This window comes from Pollicipes pollicipes, unplaced genomic scaffold (genome assembly GCF_011947565.3).
Source record: "Pollicipes pollicipes isolate AB1234 unplaced genomic scaffold, Ppol_2.1 Scaffold_1600;HRSCAF=1878_pilon_pilon_pilon, whole genome shotgun sequence".
Lineage (NCBI taxonomy): Eukaryota > Metazoa > Arthropoda > Thecostraca > Pollicipedomorpha > Pollicipedidae > Pollicipes > Pollicipes pollicipes.
Window position 1 is genome coordinate 15,422,409 of NW_023595962.1, and position 12,254 is coordinate 15,434,662.

At 45.2% G+C, this 12,254-nt stretch overlaps 1 protein-coding gene across 1 annotated transcript; it reads right to left on the minus strand.

Moving 5' to 3' along the window:
- Positions 1-7,016: 7,016 nt before the first annotated feature.
- LOC119108593 (uncharacterized) lies at positions 7,017-10,998 on the minus strand. Its single transcript, XM_037232222.1, has 2 exons — positions 10,326-10,998; positions 7,017-7,075 (listed from the first exon to the last, which is right to left on the minus strand). Exons 1-2 carry the CDS (start codon positions 10,996-10,998, stop codon positions 7,017-7,019), a joined length of 732 nt encoding a protein of 243 aa, XP_037088117.1.
- Between the last annotated feature and the right edge of the window lie 1,256 nt (positions 10,999-12,254).

Genomic DNA, 12,254 nt, shown 5'->3' on the forward strand with positions numbered 1-12,254 from the left:
AGAACCAGCCGAAACGAGGGATCTAGGGCCTCGTTTTGATGAGGGGAAGTGGGTACCAAAAACCAACCTTGAAAGCCAGGCACATGCCTGCTGGTAACGAATCTGCAAGGACAAACACGACACTGAATCTGTATGATTCAGTCGCAATTTCAGATGTGATATCTCACATGCATCATGTACCATAATGTTAATCACATTGTTCAGCAGATTTATCTTTAGCCGACATCAGATTGCATATTTCCTGCACGTGGGTTTTGATTCCCCCCAAAAATGTCCCAGCTAAAGCAAAGCATTTGTATCTATTTCAAATATTACCACTTTTGCAACTTGTCTTGCACTGTAATACCATGCTGGTATTAGAGTGCAATGCAATTTGCAAAAGCGGTAATATCATGAGAACAGAATCATCCGATACTGCACCACCATCGTAATGGCGGTGAAGCATTTGGTGGTTCTGGTCTTATAACAATCTGGCATGGGCCAGAACCTTTCAAAATTCCGACCAGAAAATTGGCACACCGCTAGAATAACATGGATACCGGGTGAGGGAGAAGAAACCGTGCTATGTCTGGCCTAGATGTGTTGCGATTCTTCCAGATTTCGAATGTTGTTATACCAGAATGTTGTGAGCTTAGTTTATTTCGAGAGAACATTGCGTGGTAGATGCAACAATTACAGTTTATTGCGTTTTGCGTGCACCAGCAAAGTTGTGAACAAGCGTGTCAACTTAAATTGCACTGGCATGCTTACGTACCATGCAGTTGCACACTTACACTCCCGTACTGGACACACACGCTTGGCGTCGATATTGAAAATAATTACGCGCACTTGCCTCAGTGCTTCACTACAGGATGCATCAGCACAGGCTAGCCGATATTGGAAGCATATCATTAGACTCATTTTCCTCTTCATCCCTGTTTTCTAACCATTCTTTGCGCCATACTCCTTGTATCATGTTTAGACACATCACGGCGATGTGTGCGTCGGATTGGCTGCCAAAAAAAAATGAGCCCGATACATGAAAACCATTCGTCCTCAACAGCCACATTTACGCGCAATTGGTGCTTACGAATGTAGCATCTTGAGTTATAGGTGTATACACGCTTTCAATGATCCCTTTTCCATCCCGGGATCCTAGAATGTGGCGTAACACAGACGGGAGGCAGCCCTTGGAAATAATACCACAGTGCGGAACATGGAGTTTATTGCCATGGCAGCCCGGGTTTAATTCTGTGACGACACGAAGTCCTCTGACCTATCAAAGGACGAATGTGATGTCCAAATTCGGGGTTTCCGCAAAGCCATAGGCTCAACATTTACGGAGACCCGAGCGTTCTACCTTATAGCCTTGGGTTATACCGTACAGCTAGGTTTCTATAGCCTTGGATCATATGAGGAGAGTAGGCTGCTGCGGCGGCATCATGATCTCGGTGCTGAAATCATAGTACGTTTTCATCTCTCAAGGAACCTTTTATTTGTCTCACATCAGTTTCAAACAATTTACAGAGAGCTGCATCATTTGTGTAACAACCATTCGTCCGTTTCAATTTTCATATCTGTTGTCTTGCATTTTCGCACAAGCGCAATTACGTGATTTTAAAATTATCTTGCCGCGGCGTTTGCGAAACAGTCCTCATTATGGTTGTCATTACAGTTATGCGATCGGCGCCACCGCCGGCGCCCGCGTTGATTGCGGGAGCCTCCGCGAGAGTGGATCTACCAAGGCGGACATAATCTCAGATCTAAGACGACCGGATCGAAACGTTCACTGGCTTCTTTGCAGAAACCAAAAACGCTCACGCATGTCTCCCACAAGACACAAATGCCCTGATCCGTCTCCTTAACCTTGGCCCTGAATGGCCGTTTATCACAACGCGGACTAATGGAGGGGGGGGGGGGAGGGGAGGGGAGGATGCGACCCCCATCCGCGGGCGCTTCCGAACTAGAGAAGATAAAGCTCAGCGGAAACACCACGATATTGGTCTCAACAAGGGTTCATGATTATTGCCAGCTTTCATGCTGTTGGCTTAATAGCTCCGTGGCATATGGTTTAACAGCAACATTGATCGCGAGACAATACAGGTCACAAGGGATGAAAAAACGATGTAATGGGCAGTAAGAGCTGGAGTTACGTGGGGAAACCTTTCACATCCCAGCTCAGCTGTCGCGGCATAAAATTTCACAACCTGACGACTAGTACGCTGTTAGTCATGATGTGGGATGAAATCGCATAACAAGTAAATCACTTTGTCATGTGGTCATCTAAAACTTCAGCAACTTTCCTCAGTCGTATCTGGTATTTTCTACGATGTGATCGATTTGGCGGCTTTTAAACTGAATTTGAGTAACGAACTTGCATCCATCGCGAACGTTTGGCTGATTTCGTTACAACGTAAGAACTTTGTGTCTCAAGCGGTTTTCTAACAGATGCGTGTCGTTCCGTTTTTGTTTTTGTGTTGTTTCGTTTGGTATTTATGAAGAAAGCTGAACCGTTGCAAGAACCGTTGCGACTTTGATTTTTCACGAAATTTCTCAGGCCAGACTGGATAACTACTCGACGTTGTTTCCGCATTGTCGCTGCGTGCGCTAAGAGGGGCTTGATAAATACTTCCAGCCTTACAAATCCACGCGTGCCACTGCTCACCCCCTCGGTAAATGCTCTTCCATTCAGGGGAATGAAACCGCGGCGTCATTTGTGAATCCTAGTGCTCAAAAGGCCAGATGCTACAAAGTCTCCCTTTTTTCTCATACCTGAGACAATACGAAAATTACGCCAATTTTAAGTCGCGCATCACATGGCTGCATGAAATCACATTTACGCAGTCCACTGCAAATTTGCCGTGTATATTGACCATAGTACGTAATTTTGCACCCACTGTTTTGTTTTCATCTTGCGAAGATAATAATCATGAATAATAACCGAATGGCGTAACACAGTGAGTGCCTTAGAGTAAGATACAAATAAAGAACTCTGTCATATTTACAAAACGTGTTCCGAAAGTTAAGTATTTGTCAACCATTATCCGACATCCGTTATGATTGCTAGCGCTTCGACGTGTCTTCCAAATTTTCATGCTAAGTATGAGTGGACGGTGCTGGGTGGCATATTAACACGCGCTAATTTCCTTACTTGGTGTTAGTGTGTTGTTAAAACATAGCGGGTGAGTGATGGCTGTGCAAACGCGCTTAAGACGTAAAGACAAAAACAAACACAAAGACACGAGGTCAATAAAAAGCCGGACGAGTTCTTCGAAGTTGGGTTACGCCATGTTCCGCACACTTAACACTAATTTTTCCACCTGACCTGCACAAATGTAGCTATAAATGAGATCCTTAGACCGATAGAACTTGTCCAAACAAGTACTAAATGTTGCTTGAGAGCGACTTCATACAACTTCGTTTGGCAGTCCATTCCAATGGTTCAATACTCTTTGACTACATGAAATCTGCCTTTTCATAGTTCTACCCCTACCTATTGCTAATTGAAGCTGGTTTTCTCCAAGTGTCGGCGTGATGTCCAGTGCTCGTCGTAGATCTGCCTTGTTATCCCTTTCGTAATCTTGAATGCCTCTATCAGATACCCCGTAAGTTTATATTATTTTAGTGAATACAGTTTCAAGGCCTTAACCCTGTCTTTATACTCTAAGTGTCCGGTCCCATTCATCATCGTAACTGTTTTCTGCTTTACTCAATTTGGCATATCTATATATTTTTGAAAGTATGGGAACCAAGCCTGCGCGCAGTACTCTAGGTGTGGTCTGACATAAGCTAGCCACCACTTTTTGACAACGCTGCTACTCTTGTAATGGACATTCCTGTAAATATGTCTCAGCATCCGAAGTGCCTTGTTCCTAGCAGCCCCACATTACTTTTCATGCTTGGAATCCCTGCAAATTATAACCTTAGGTCCTTTTTCGCCCGATCTGGCCCATCTCCAAGTCTCCCATTCGAAAGTTAATGCCCTCACTGCCAGGACTACCCAATCGCATCACCTGTCACTTAAAATTAAATGACATCTGCCACATAGAAGCCCAGTTTATTAGATTCTCTAGGTCAAGTTATGTTGTTTCCGATCGATTTGTGCATGGTTAAGGTAAGTGGGAGTATACTAGATAGGACGCACAAAATAATCATCTGTCCAATATCAAAGTTTTTTGCTCGATGTCGAGAATATCTATTTCACATGAAATAGCCAACTGCTGGGTGAAAGAATTACCTTGGTTCATAGTTGTAAAGGACGACATGCTCATTCTTTTACATGCGCTGATTGCGCATGTAAATGAGGAGGGATGTGAGTAAACAAATAATTGTGAGGATGCAACTTTTTTTGGCAGACATTAGACAAATTATCAATTGAGGCAGCATACATAATCTGAAGTATGCTAATCGAGCTGGCAAAATTCAAAATTCAGTCCGGTCCTTATCTACGTTTTGGGGGAAATTTCAGATCCGATGCGATCCGGCCCGCGGATTGACCCACATTCCGTGGATTGGTCCAATCCGTGGAGTGGTCCAGGACGTAAGGTGCTGTAATCTGTGGCGTTCCTTTCTCTGTCGCTGACTGGTGGGTGTCTGCTGCTTTGTGCGCTCTTGCAAGCCTCTTTGGGCAACATCAGCATTCGGCCTGCCGAAGAGATAACAGCCGACCTCCATCGCCGCCGTGACGCACCAGCAGAGGTAAAAAGCGTCCACCCGCCCACGAGCGCGGGAGTCATATGAATGCCTGACCTTCATGAAAGGAGACTCAAACGCTCTTATTGTTCAAAGTTCAAGTTCACAGCGTCTGTCATGAAGCGTCGAACGCGATGAAATTACGTGCATTACAACAACAAAAGAGGAAAATACCTTTTAGTGGCTTAGACCTTTTTCAACACTGCTGTGTGAGCAGACAGTTTGTGGGCAATTTATAAACACATCCACTGTCTCCCAAATTTTCGAAGGGTTATTTTTGGCTAGTCATCAATATGATACTCGTCTTGACTACCCTGTCTCCTCAGCGCAAAAAAGCATTGCTCACTGAAGACGTAAGCTCATGAGAGGAATTTTTCATAAAATCTTTAAGCCGCCAAGCTGAATTTGTAGATCAGCTGTGTTTAGCGGAGTAGTCAAATAGGTAATCAGATTGATTAATATAGCTTTAAAGATATTTTTCATCGACATGAAAGCGTTATAATCTAGGAATGGTCATTTAAAAACTAATAAAGTGATGATCAGCCTTGTGCATTACTTCGCTTATGTAGGAGTCGTGCAGGTTGCATTAAATGCGCCAGCACGACATTGACCATTGTCAGTCGTCTGGCCTCGTGTCCCGGTGTGTATTTTGCGAGAGGGGTTGTGCAAGGCTGGTAAGTGTAGGTAAATTTAACTGTAACATTCGGCGGGTTAGCTGTGTGAGTTGTGAGTAGGAGTTACCTACCTACCTACCTTGTTCGAGTCATGTGAATAGGGCATACCCAATTTTGCGTAGGTACCTGCATAAAAATATGTGTAGTGTGTATGGCCGTAAATGGTACGTGAGCCTGAGCATCTATGTTCTGAACATTTGTTCCTTTATTACGGGAATGTGTTAAGTTTATTGTAATTCACATCTTATAGTAGAGTCTCAACATCAGGCCTTAGAATGGCGGCAGCATGATGGTAAAGTTCGCTTATTTTAGGGTTAAGAAAGACACTGAAAATTTGCCAGATTTCACAATATTTTGTTGAGACAGTATGTAAGGAAAATTACATTGTGGGGATTTATGTATTAATATATATATATATATATATATATATATATATATATATATATATATATATATATATGTGTGTTCATAGGCTTATGCGAATTTAGGTAACTTTTGGGGATAAACTTGGCATATAAAGGCAAAGTGTTTTAGTCCAGTGATCCTTTCATTTTTATAGCACATTTGCCTGACAGGTAGTGCCACGGTGAAGCAAAGGAGTGCTGGTTTTGGGCTAATATTCACGCTGTCTGATGTATCTAGTTGATATCTTTGAAATCATTTCCCAATCACGACAAGCTGCTACCTGAAACCTTAGGCTGCTCCAAATCACAGTGTTTTGCAATGCATGCCTGATATATTCAAACATGCTTATTTGAAAATGCCTTCTAAAAATGACCTTGAAAAAGAACTAAGTGTGCTTATTTTAGGATCAATATTGTGTTCAGGATTTGGGTAATTTTGAGGATGCATTCCAAGTGGCCTAAGATTTGTGATAGATCACATGTGGGAGCATGTTAAGTAAAGAAGAACCCTAAATTGGGGAAAAGACCTGCTCCATTTGGTGCAAGACTAGGATGTCTTGAAGCTTAGAATCTTATTGACATCTTTCCCAAAGTTTGAAGGCTGGTTGATTGCTTGAAATAAATGTCCACTAGGTAGGCTGAGTTGGTGTCCCATGAAAAGCAAAGCATATCATTTGTGATTACGTGGTGCCTTGATGCATGCTTGTAAGATATCATTGGGCAAGATATTTTTGTATAATGTGGGTGTCTAGCACATATAATATCAACGAAGCATGAAGGTATTGCGCATACTAGGCAGAGTGTGGGCTGCCACGTTCACTTTTCAGTGGCACGAGTAAGAGGAAATCATTGAACCGTTTCTCTTTCTGGTATTATCATAGGCTTATTAGCTGACAGAAGGAAAGTACAGTTTGTTTCCCCAAAAATGTTATGGCAGGTAGATTGTGATTAAAAAAGAAATCAACAACTTGCAGGTTTGAGATCTGGTTTCGTTTTCTGTTTACAAATTTGGCTAGCCTTCGCCCTGATAGGGGATCTCCCTCAGGTTTAAGGAAAACAAAATATGACTAAGTTTTTTTTAACAAAAAGAGTTTTTTTATAAAAAGAGTTTTTTTAATAAAAAGAGGTTTTTATAAAAAAAATACCGCTCTAGCATGCTTCGTCATTGCGTCCACCTTTTCGGTAGCCCATAAGGTGCGCATTGCACGTGTTTTGACACCACAAACATGTTCCTAGCTTCTCTGGTTTCCGAGCAGTGGCGGTTTTGTTAGGAACGCTGCACGACGACCGACAGCAGGCGCGGGCGGCGGCCGGCAGACGGCGATGCTGCGGAATGCGCGGTGGGCCGGCACTGCTACATTAACGCAGCCATATCTCATGCACATGAGCTCAAAGCAACTCAAATATACGCAATCGTGGTCAGATTTAAACAAGTACCACACCTGTTTCAATTTCGTTACCCCACGGGGCAATATTTCGGTATGATGTAAAGCTGAAAAAGTGCGATGTTCTGGAAAATTTGACCACTGACATGCCATAATGAGGTCAGCTATTATACCAACAGCATGAAAGCTGGCAATAAGCATGAACCCTTGTTGAGACCAATATCGTGGTGTTTCCTCTAAGGTTTATCTTTTTTAGTTCGGAAACGCCCGCGGATGGGGGTCGCATCCTCCCCTCTCCCCCCCCCCCCTCCATTAGTCCGCGTTATGAGAAACGGCAAATCAGGGCCAAGGTTAAGGAGACAGATCAGGGCATTTGCGTCTCGTGGGAGACAGTCGTGAGCGTTTTTGGTTCCTGCAAAGCAGCCAGCGACCGTTTCGATCCGGTCGCCTTAGATCTGGGATTATGTCCGCCTTGGCGGATCCACTCTCGCGGAGGCTCCCGCAATCAACGCGGGGCGCCGGCGGTGGCGCCGATCGCATAACTGTAATGACAACCATAATGAGGACTGTTTCGCAAACGCCGCGGCAAGATAATTTCAAATCACGTAATTGCGCTTGTGGGTTTCAAAAATGTAGGACAACAGATATGAAAATTAGAGCGGACGAATGGTTGTTGCACAAATGATACGGCTCTCTGTAATTTTTTTTTGAAATTGATGTGAGACGAATGAAATGTTCCTTGAGAGATGAAAACGTACTATGATTTCAGCACCGAGATCATCATGCCGCCGCAGCAGCCTACTCTCCTGGTATGACCCAAGGCTATGGAAACCTAGTTGTACGTTATAACCCAAGGCTATAAGGTAGAACGCTCGGGTCTCCGTAAATGTAGAGCCTATGGCTTTGCGGAAACTCCGAATTCGGACATCATACTCGTCCTTTGATAGGTCAGAGGACTTCGTCTCGTCACAAACTTAAACCTTGGTTGCCATGGCAACAAACTCTATGCTCCGCACTGTGGTAGTACGTTCAAGGGCTGGCTCCCGTCTGCGTTGCGCTACATTCTAGGACCCCGGGATGGAAAAGAGATCATTGAAAGCGTGTATACACCTATTACTCAAGATGCTGCATTGGCAAGCACCAATTGCGCGTAAATGTAGTTGTTGAGGACGGATGGTTTTCATGTATCGGGCTCACTATTTTTTGACGGCCATTCCGACGCGAGAAATCACCGTGATGGGTCTAAACGTGATACAGGGATCATGGCGCAAAGAATGGTTACAAAATAGGAATGAAGAGGAAAATGAGTCTAATGATATGCTTCCAATATCGGCTAGCCGGTGCTGATACATGGTGTAGTGAAGCACTTAGGCAAGCGCGCGTTATTATTTGCAATATCGACGCGAAGCGTATGGATCCAGTACGGGAGTGTAGGTGTGCAACTGCATGGTATGCAAGCATGCCAGTGCAATTTAAGTTGACACGCTTGTTCACAACTTTGCTGGTGCACGCAAAACGCAATAAACTGTAATTGTTGCATCTACCACTCAATGTTCTCTCGAAACTAAGCTCACAACATTCTGGTATAACAACGTTCGATATCTGGAAGAATCGCAACACATCTAGGCCAGACATAGCACGGTTTCTTCTCCCTCATCTGGTATCCATGTTATTCTAGCGGTGTGCCAATTTTCTTGTCAGAATTTTGAAAGGTTCTGGCCCATGCCAGATTGTTATGATACCAGAACCACCAAATGTGATACAATACAAAATGCGACCTGTTAGATCTGTTGAATCGCATCAACATCAGTGTGATCAGCGAATAGACAGCAATACGACCAGAGGGTTGGCGGGCAGACCGATCGGCAGCTCGGTTGATGGTCGCTCTTGCTGCCGCCGATACCAAGAGGACACCACTTTGTGAACGAAGACCACCTCCCGCAGACCGTTGGGGGTGGGCAGCGACAGGAGTGGGGCCGCGCTCCAGGTCCAGGATTTCTCGCCGCGTGGGGTGAGCGGGATGTGTGTGATTTGCCAGCATGTGATGGTGGCCGTCTGTGATTTGCAACGGCCTGTTACCGAGAAGCTGATTAGTGGAAGATCGAATCGGTGCGTAAAATGGCTGATATCATACTCCCATTCTCGAAGCAAAAGACCCCCTCGAAAAGAGTCACTCTGGTAATCGCCATAGGACAGAAATCCGAGTAATAGTGTAACGTTACGTTGAATTCGCGAGAAAATAGCTTCTTAATCGCATATCTTTTCACCTAAGCAGAGGTTTTAAAGCTCTCGTAGCATTTATTACACGAAGGTTGAACACGTTGCTGTGCTGCGCGCATTGTAGAGCACATCGTCGGAGAAAGCAAAGCAAATGGAATGTGTTACTTTCATCGTGGTGAGCAGGGTGTCAACTGAGATTTGGCCTCCGGGGTCAGCTGCTTCAACTTGCAGCTCTCAGTAATTCAAAAGGATTTCGAGACAACTGACATTACTTATTAACTTGTACCGGTCTAATGTAACAAGAACTGAAAAGCAGAAAGAAGTAGGACACTCTCTTTAAGGACAGCGAACATTCTGAAACATGCGTGTAGGAATTTAATACAGCATCAAGGTGCTCTTGCCATCAACGCAAACTAAACATTGTTTGCTGAACAAAATAAACGTGCTCCTTTTGCTTTTCACTCCACTTTGCTTTGGCATTACAGTAGTCGCATGCCTCATACAAAAATTGTGTTGCCCATCGAGACGGTTACTTCAAATCAATTTCTTGAAGGTTTGGGGATCTCGAGAATACTGATATTACCGATCCAACCTGACCCGTCTGATCCAATTGCGCGTAGGAAGTGCAAAAAGCTGGATATTCCCCTTAACAATGGCTGACATCTGGTGTTCGTTTTATGTTTTTGCATTTTCACTCTTAAGGCCCTTAACCAAAAGCTCATCAAAGTACATCACACCAAAGAACTAAAACGTACACAATTTTTCGAACATCATTATGATTCAATTATCTTGGTGTTCCTGTCCTCTATCACAGAGGCGAGGGATCAGGGTCTTGTAAGCCGCACACATCATACCATTGCCCAAACCGTACACCCAGCCCTCCGCTATGATCATCAGCACTCGGAGAAGGTGGAGGACCGATGTGGTGATGGGCATGGAATACCAACGGGAGCCAATCCTCAGGCTTGCACCGATAATGTCCAGAACGATCAGCATCGACACCACCTTAAAGATACGTTGGAAGATTCTGAAGCGCTCGGTGAGGCCGCTGTTGTCAGCGATGCGACCACCCCTGATGCGCCTGAGGTGGCACACGCCCTTCATTCCGGTGTAGACGAACAGTGCACCTGCACAGGCCGACAACATGACCAGCTGCATCTCGAGGGAGAACATGAAGGCGCTTGACATGAGCTCCCAGCGGCAGTGCGTGGCCACCTTAGTGACATTGAGTATGCGAAGGTCGAACTCAACCACTGTCTCTAGGCCGAGCAGGAAGGCGATGGCGCCAAACAGCACATTCAGCAGCAGAGTCGCCCACGTGAGCATGACCAGCTTCTTGACCTTGTCGGTGATGATGTCGTAGTACCGCAGCGGGAACACCACGGCAATGAACTGGTCAATTGCGAGGGCGAGGTGCGCCACTTTCATTCCCACGGCCAGGGATGTGCTCGTGTACTGGAGGAACAGGCAGGGTTCCAAGAACACCGACTGGACAAACACGAGGTCAACGACCCCGATCAGCACCGCATAAATTCCGAACAACAGGTCAGTGAAGGCCAGGTTGACCACCAAGACGGGCATCGGCTCGTCGAGAAGACTCCACTTCCGCGCCACGACCAGCAATGGCAAGGAGAAGTTGAGCATAAGAAGAAGACCAAAGACTACCTTAAGCCATGGCATCATGACGCTGTTGCAGGGGGCTATGTAGTTTGTTGGCAGGTGTGTGGACTTCAGCTCTCTTTAATGAGACTTTCTGAAGACGCTTTGGCGTTACTTCTTGGGAGGGATTCACGTGGGTTATGGGCGAGCAACGGCAGACTGATGACAGCGGTCGGTTGGCGAAACCGGCGTCACACAACTGTTGGTGTAGGAGAGGAGACGCACGACGAAACTGAGACTGAGCCGTTTGCCAGCGAACACTTATAAGACCAGCTCTGCCGTCGTTGTCATGCCGACCAAAATAAAAACAACACAAAACACCGTTCCAAGGAGACAGACCGCTGCCTGAAACGTAAATCGTCGCTAAATTCCCCCGAAAACACTTAATGGATACATCAATTCGGACAAGTACCTTTAATACCAGAAAATAGGTCGTTTTGTTTTCAAGCGATGAACAGCGATGTAAAGAAGCGATGCAAAGATGTTACATACCTCAGGGACCAATTCGACGACGGATTTCGATTGACAGCCGGATGCGAGCACCATTCACATCAATGGAAAACCAGAGCTCTTATTCCCTCCCAAGCAATAAAAATGTCTAGTAATCCACTGTCATATCAATCATCACATACTTGCCGTTTCTCCTGATCATGCCAGCAATCCGATTTAACCCCATTGGGTGACATTGCATTTCAGAGTCAAAATGTAGGCAGGGGCATGTTTTGTTGGTGTAAAGCATACCACAGAGTTTGAAACGCAAGCTACTGCGTGAGAAAGGTTAACTTCATGGCATGACTATAGTTTCTGTTTAACTAGTCAGTGAACGAAATTTCAGTCTTTAACTAGCTTTAGCTTGAGCTTCTTCAGCTAATGCATTTCCAGGTGTCTGCTAAAACAAAAATCGCTCCTTCCTCAGATTATTTTTCTCCCCTCCCCAATAATCCCAATCTCAAAGAATAAACACGCCGCCCTCTGTTTCGCGGCAATACTATTGGACCACGAGAAAACGACGCAGGGCCGACCCAGTTCGAAAAACTCCTTGAAAGTTCTGCAGAGGGATCAACGGGGAGTCTCGAGTGAGGAGCTAACATGAGCGGGAGGCCTCCGAAGAGATCAGTGATAGAGAGTGTATCAGGCGCCAGCAGCCGTGCCTCTACCGTTCTACCGTACGAGACGGCCCTGCCGCTCGCTTAAGCGACAATCGACTGGTTTCGTCGTCTCTCGACCTGAGACGTGACGGC

What these genes read in the sequence shown, in the direction of transcription:
- LOC119108593 (XM_037232222.1), bottom strand. Translation starts at nt 10,998, where the DNA reads ATGCTCAACTTCTCCTTGCCATTGCTGGTCGTGGCGCGGAAGTGGAGT. An exon ending in GATCGTTCTGGACATTATCG is followed by an intron (nt 7,076 to 10,325) that starts GTGCAAGCCTGA and finishes CGCATTCCGCAG; the next exon opens with CATCGCCGTCTGCCGGCCGC.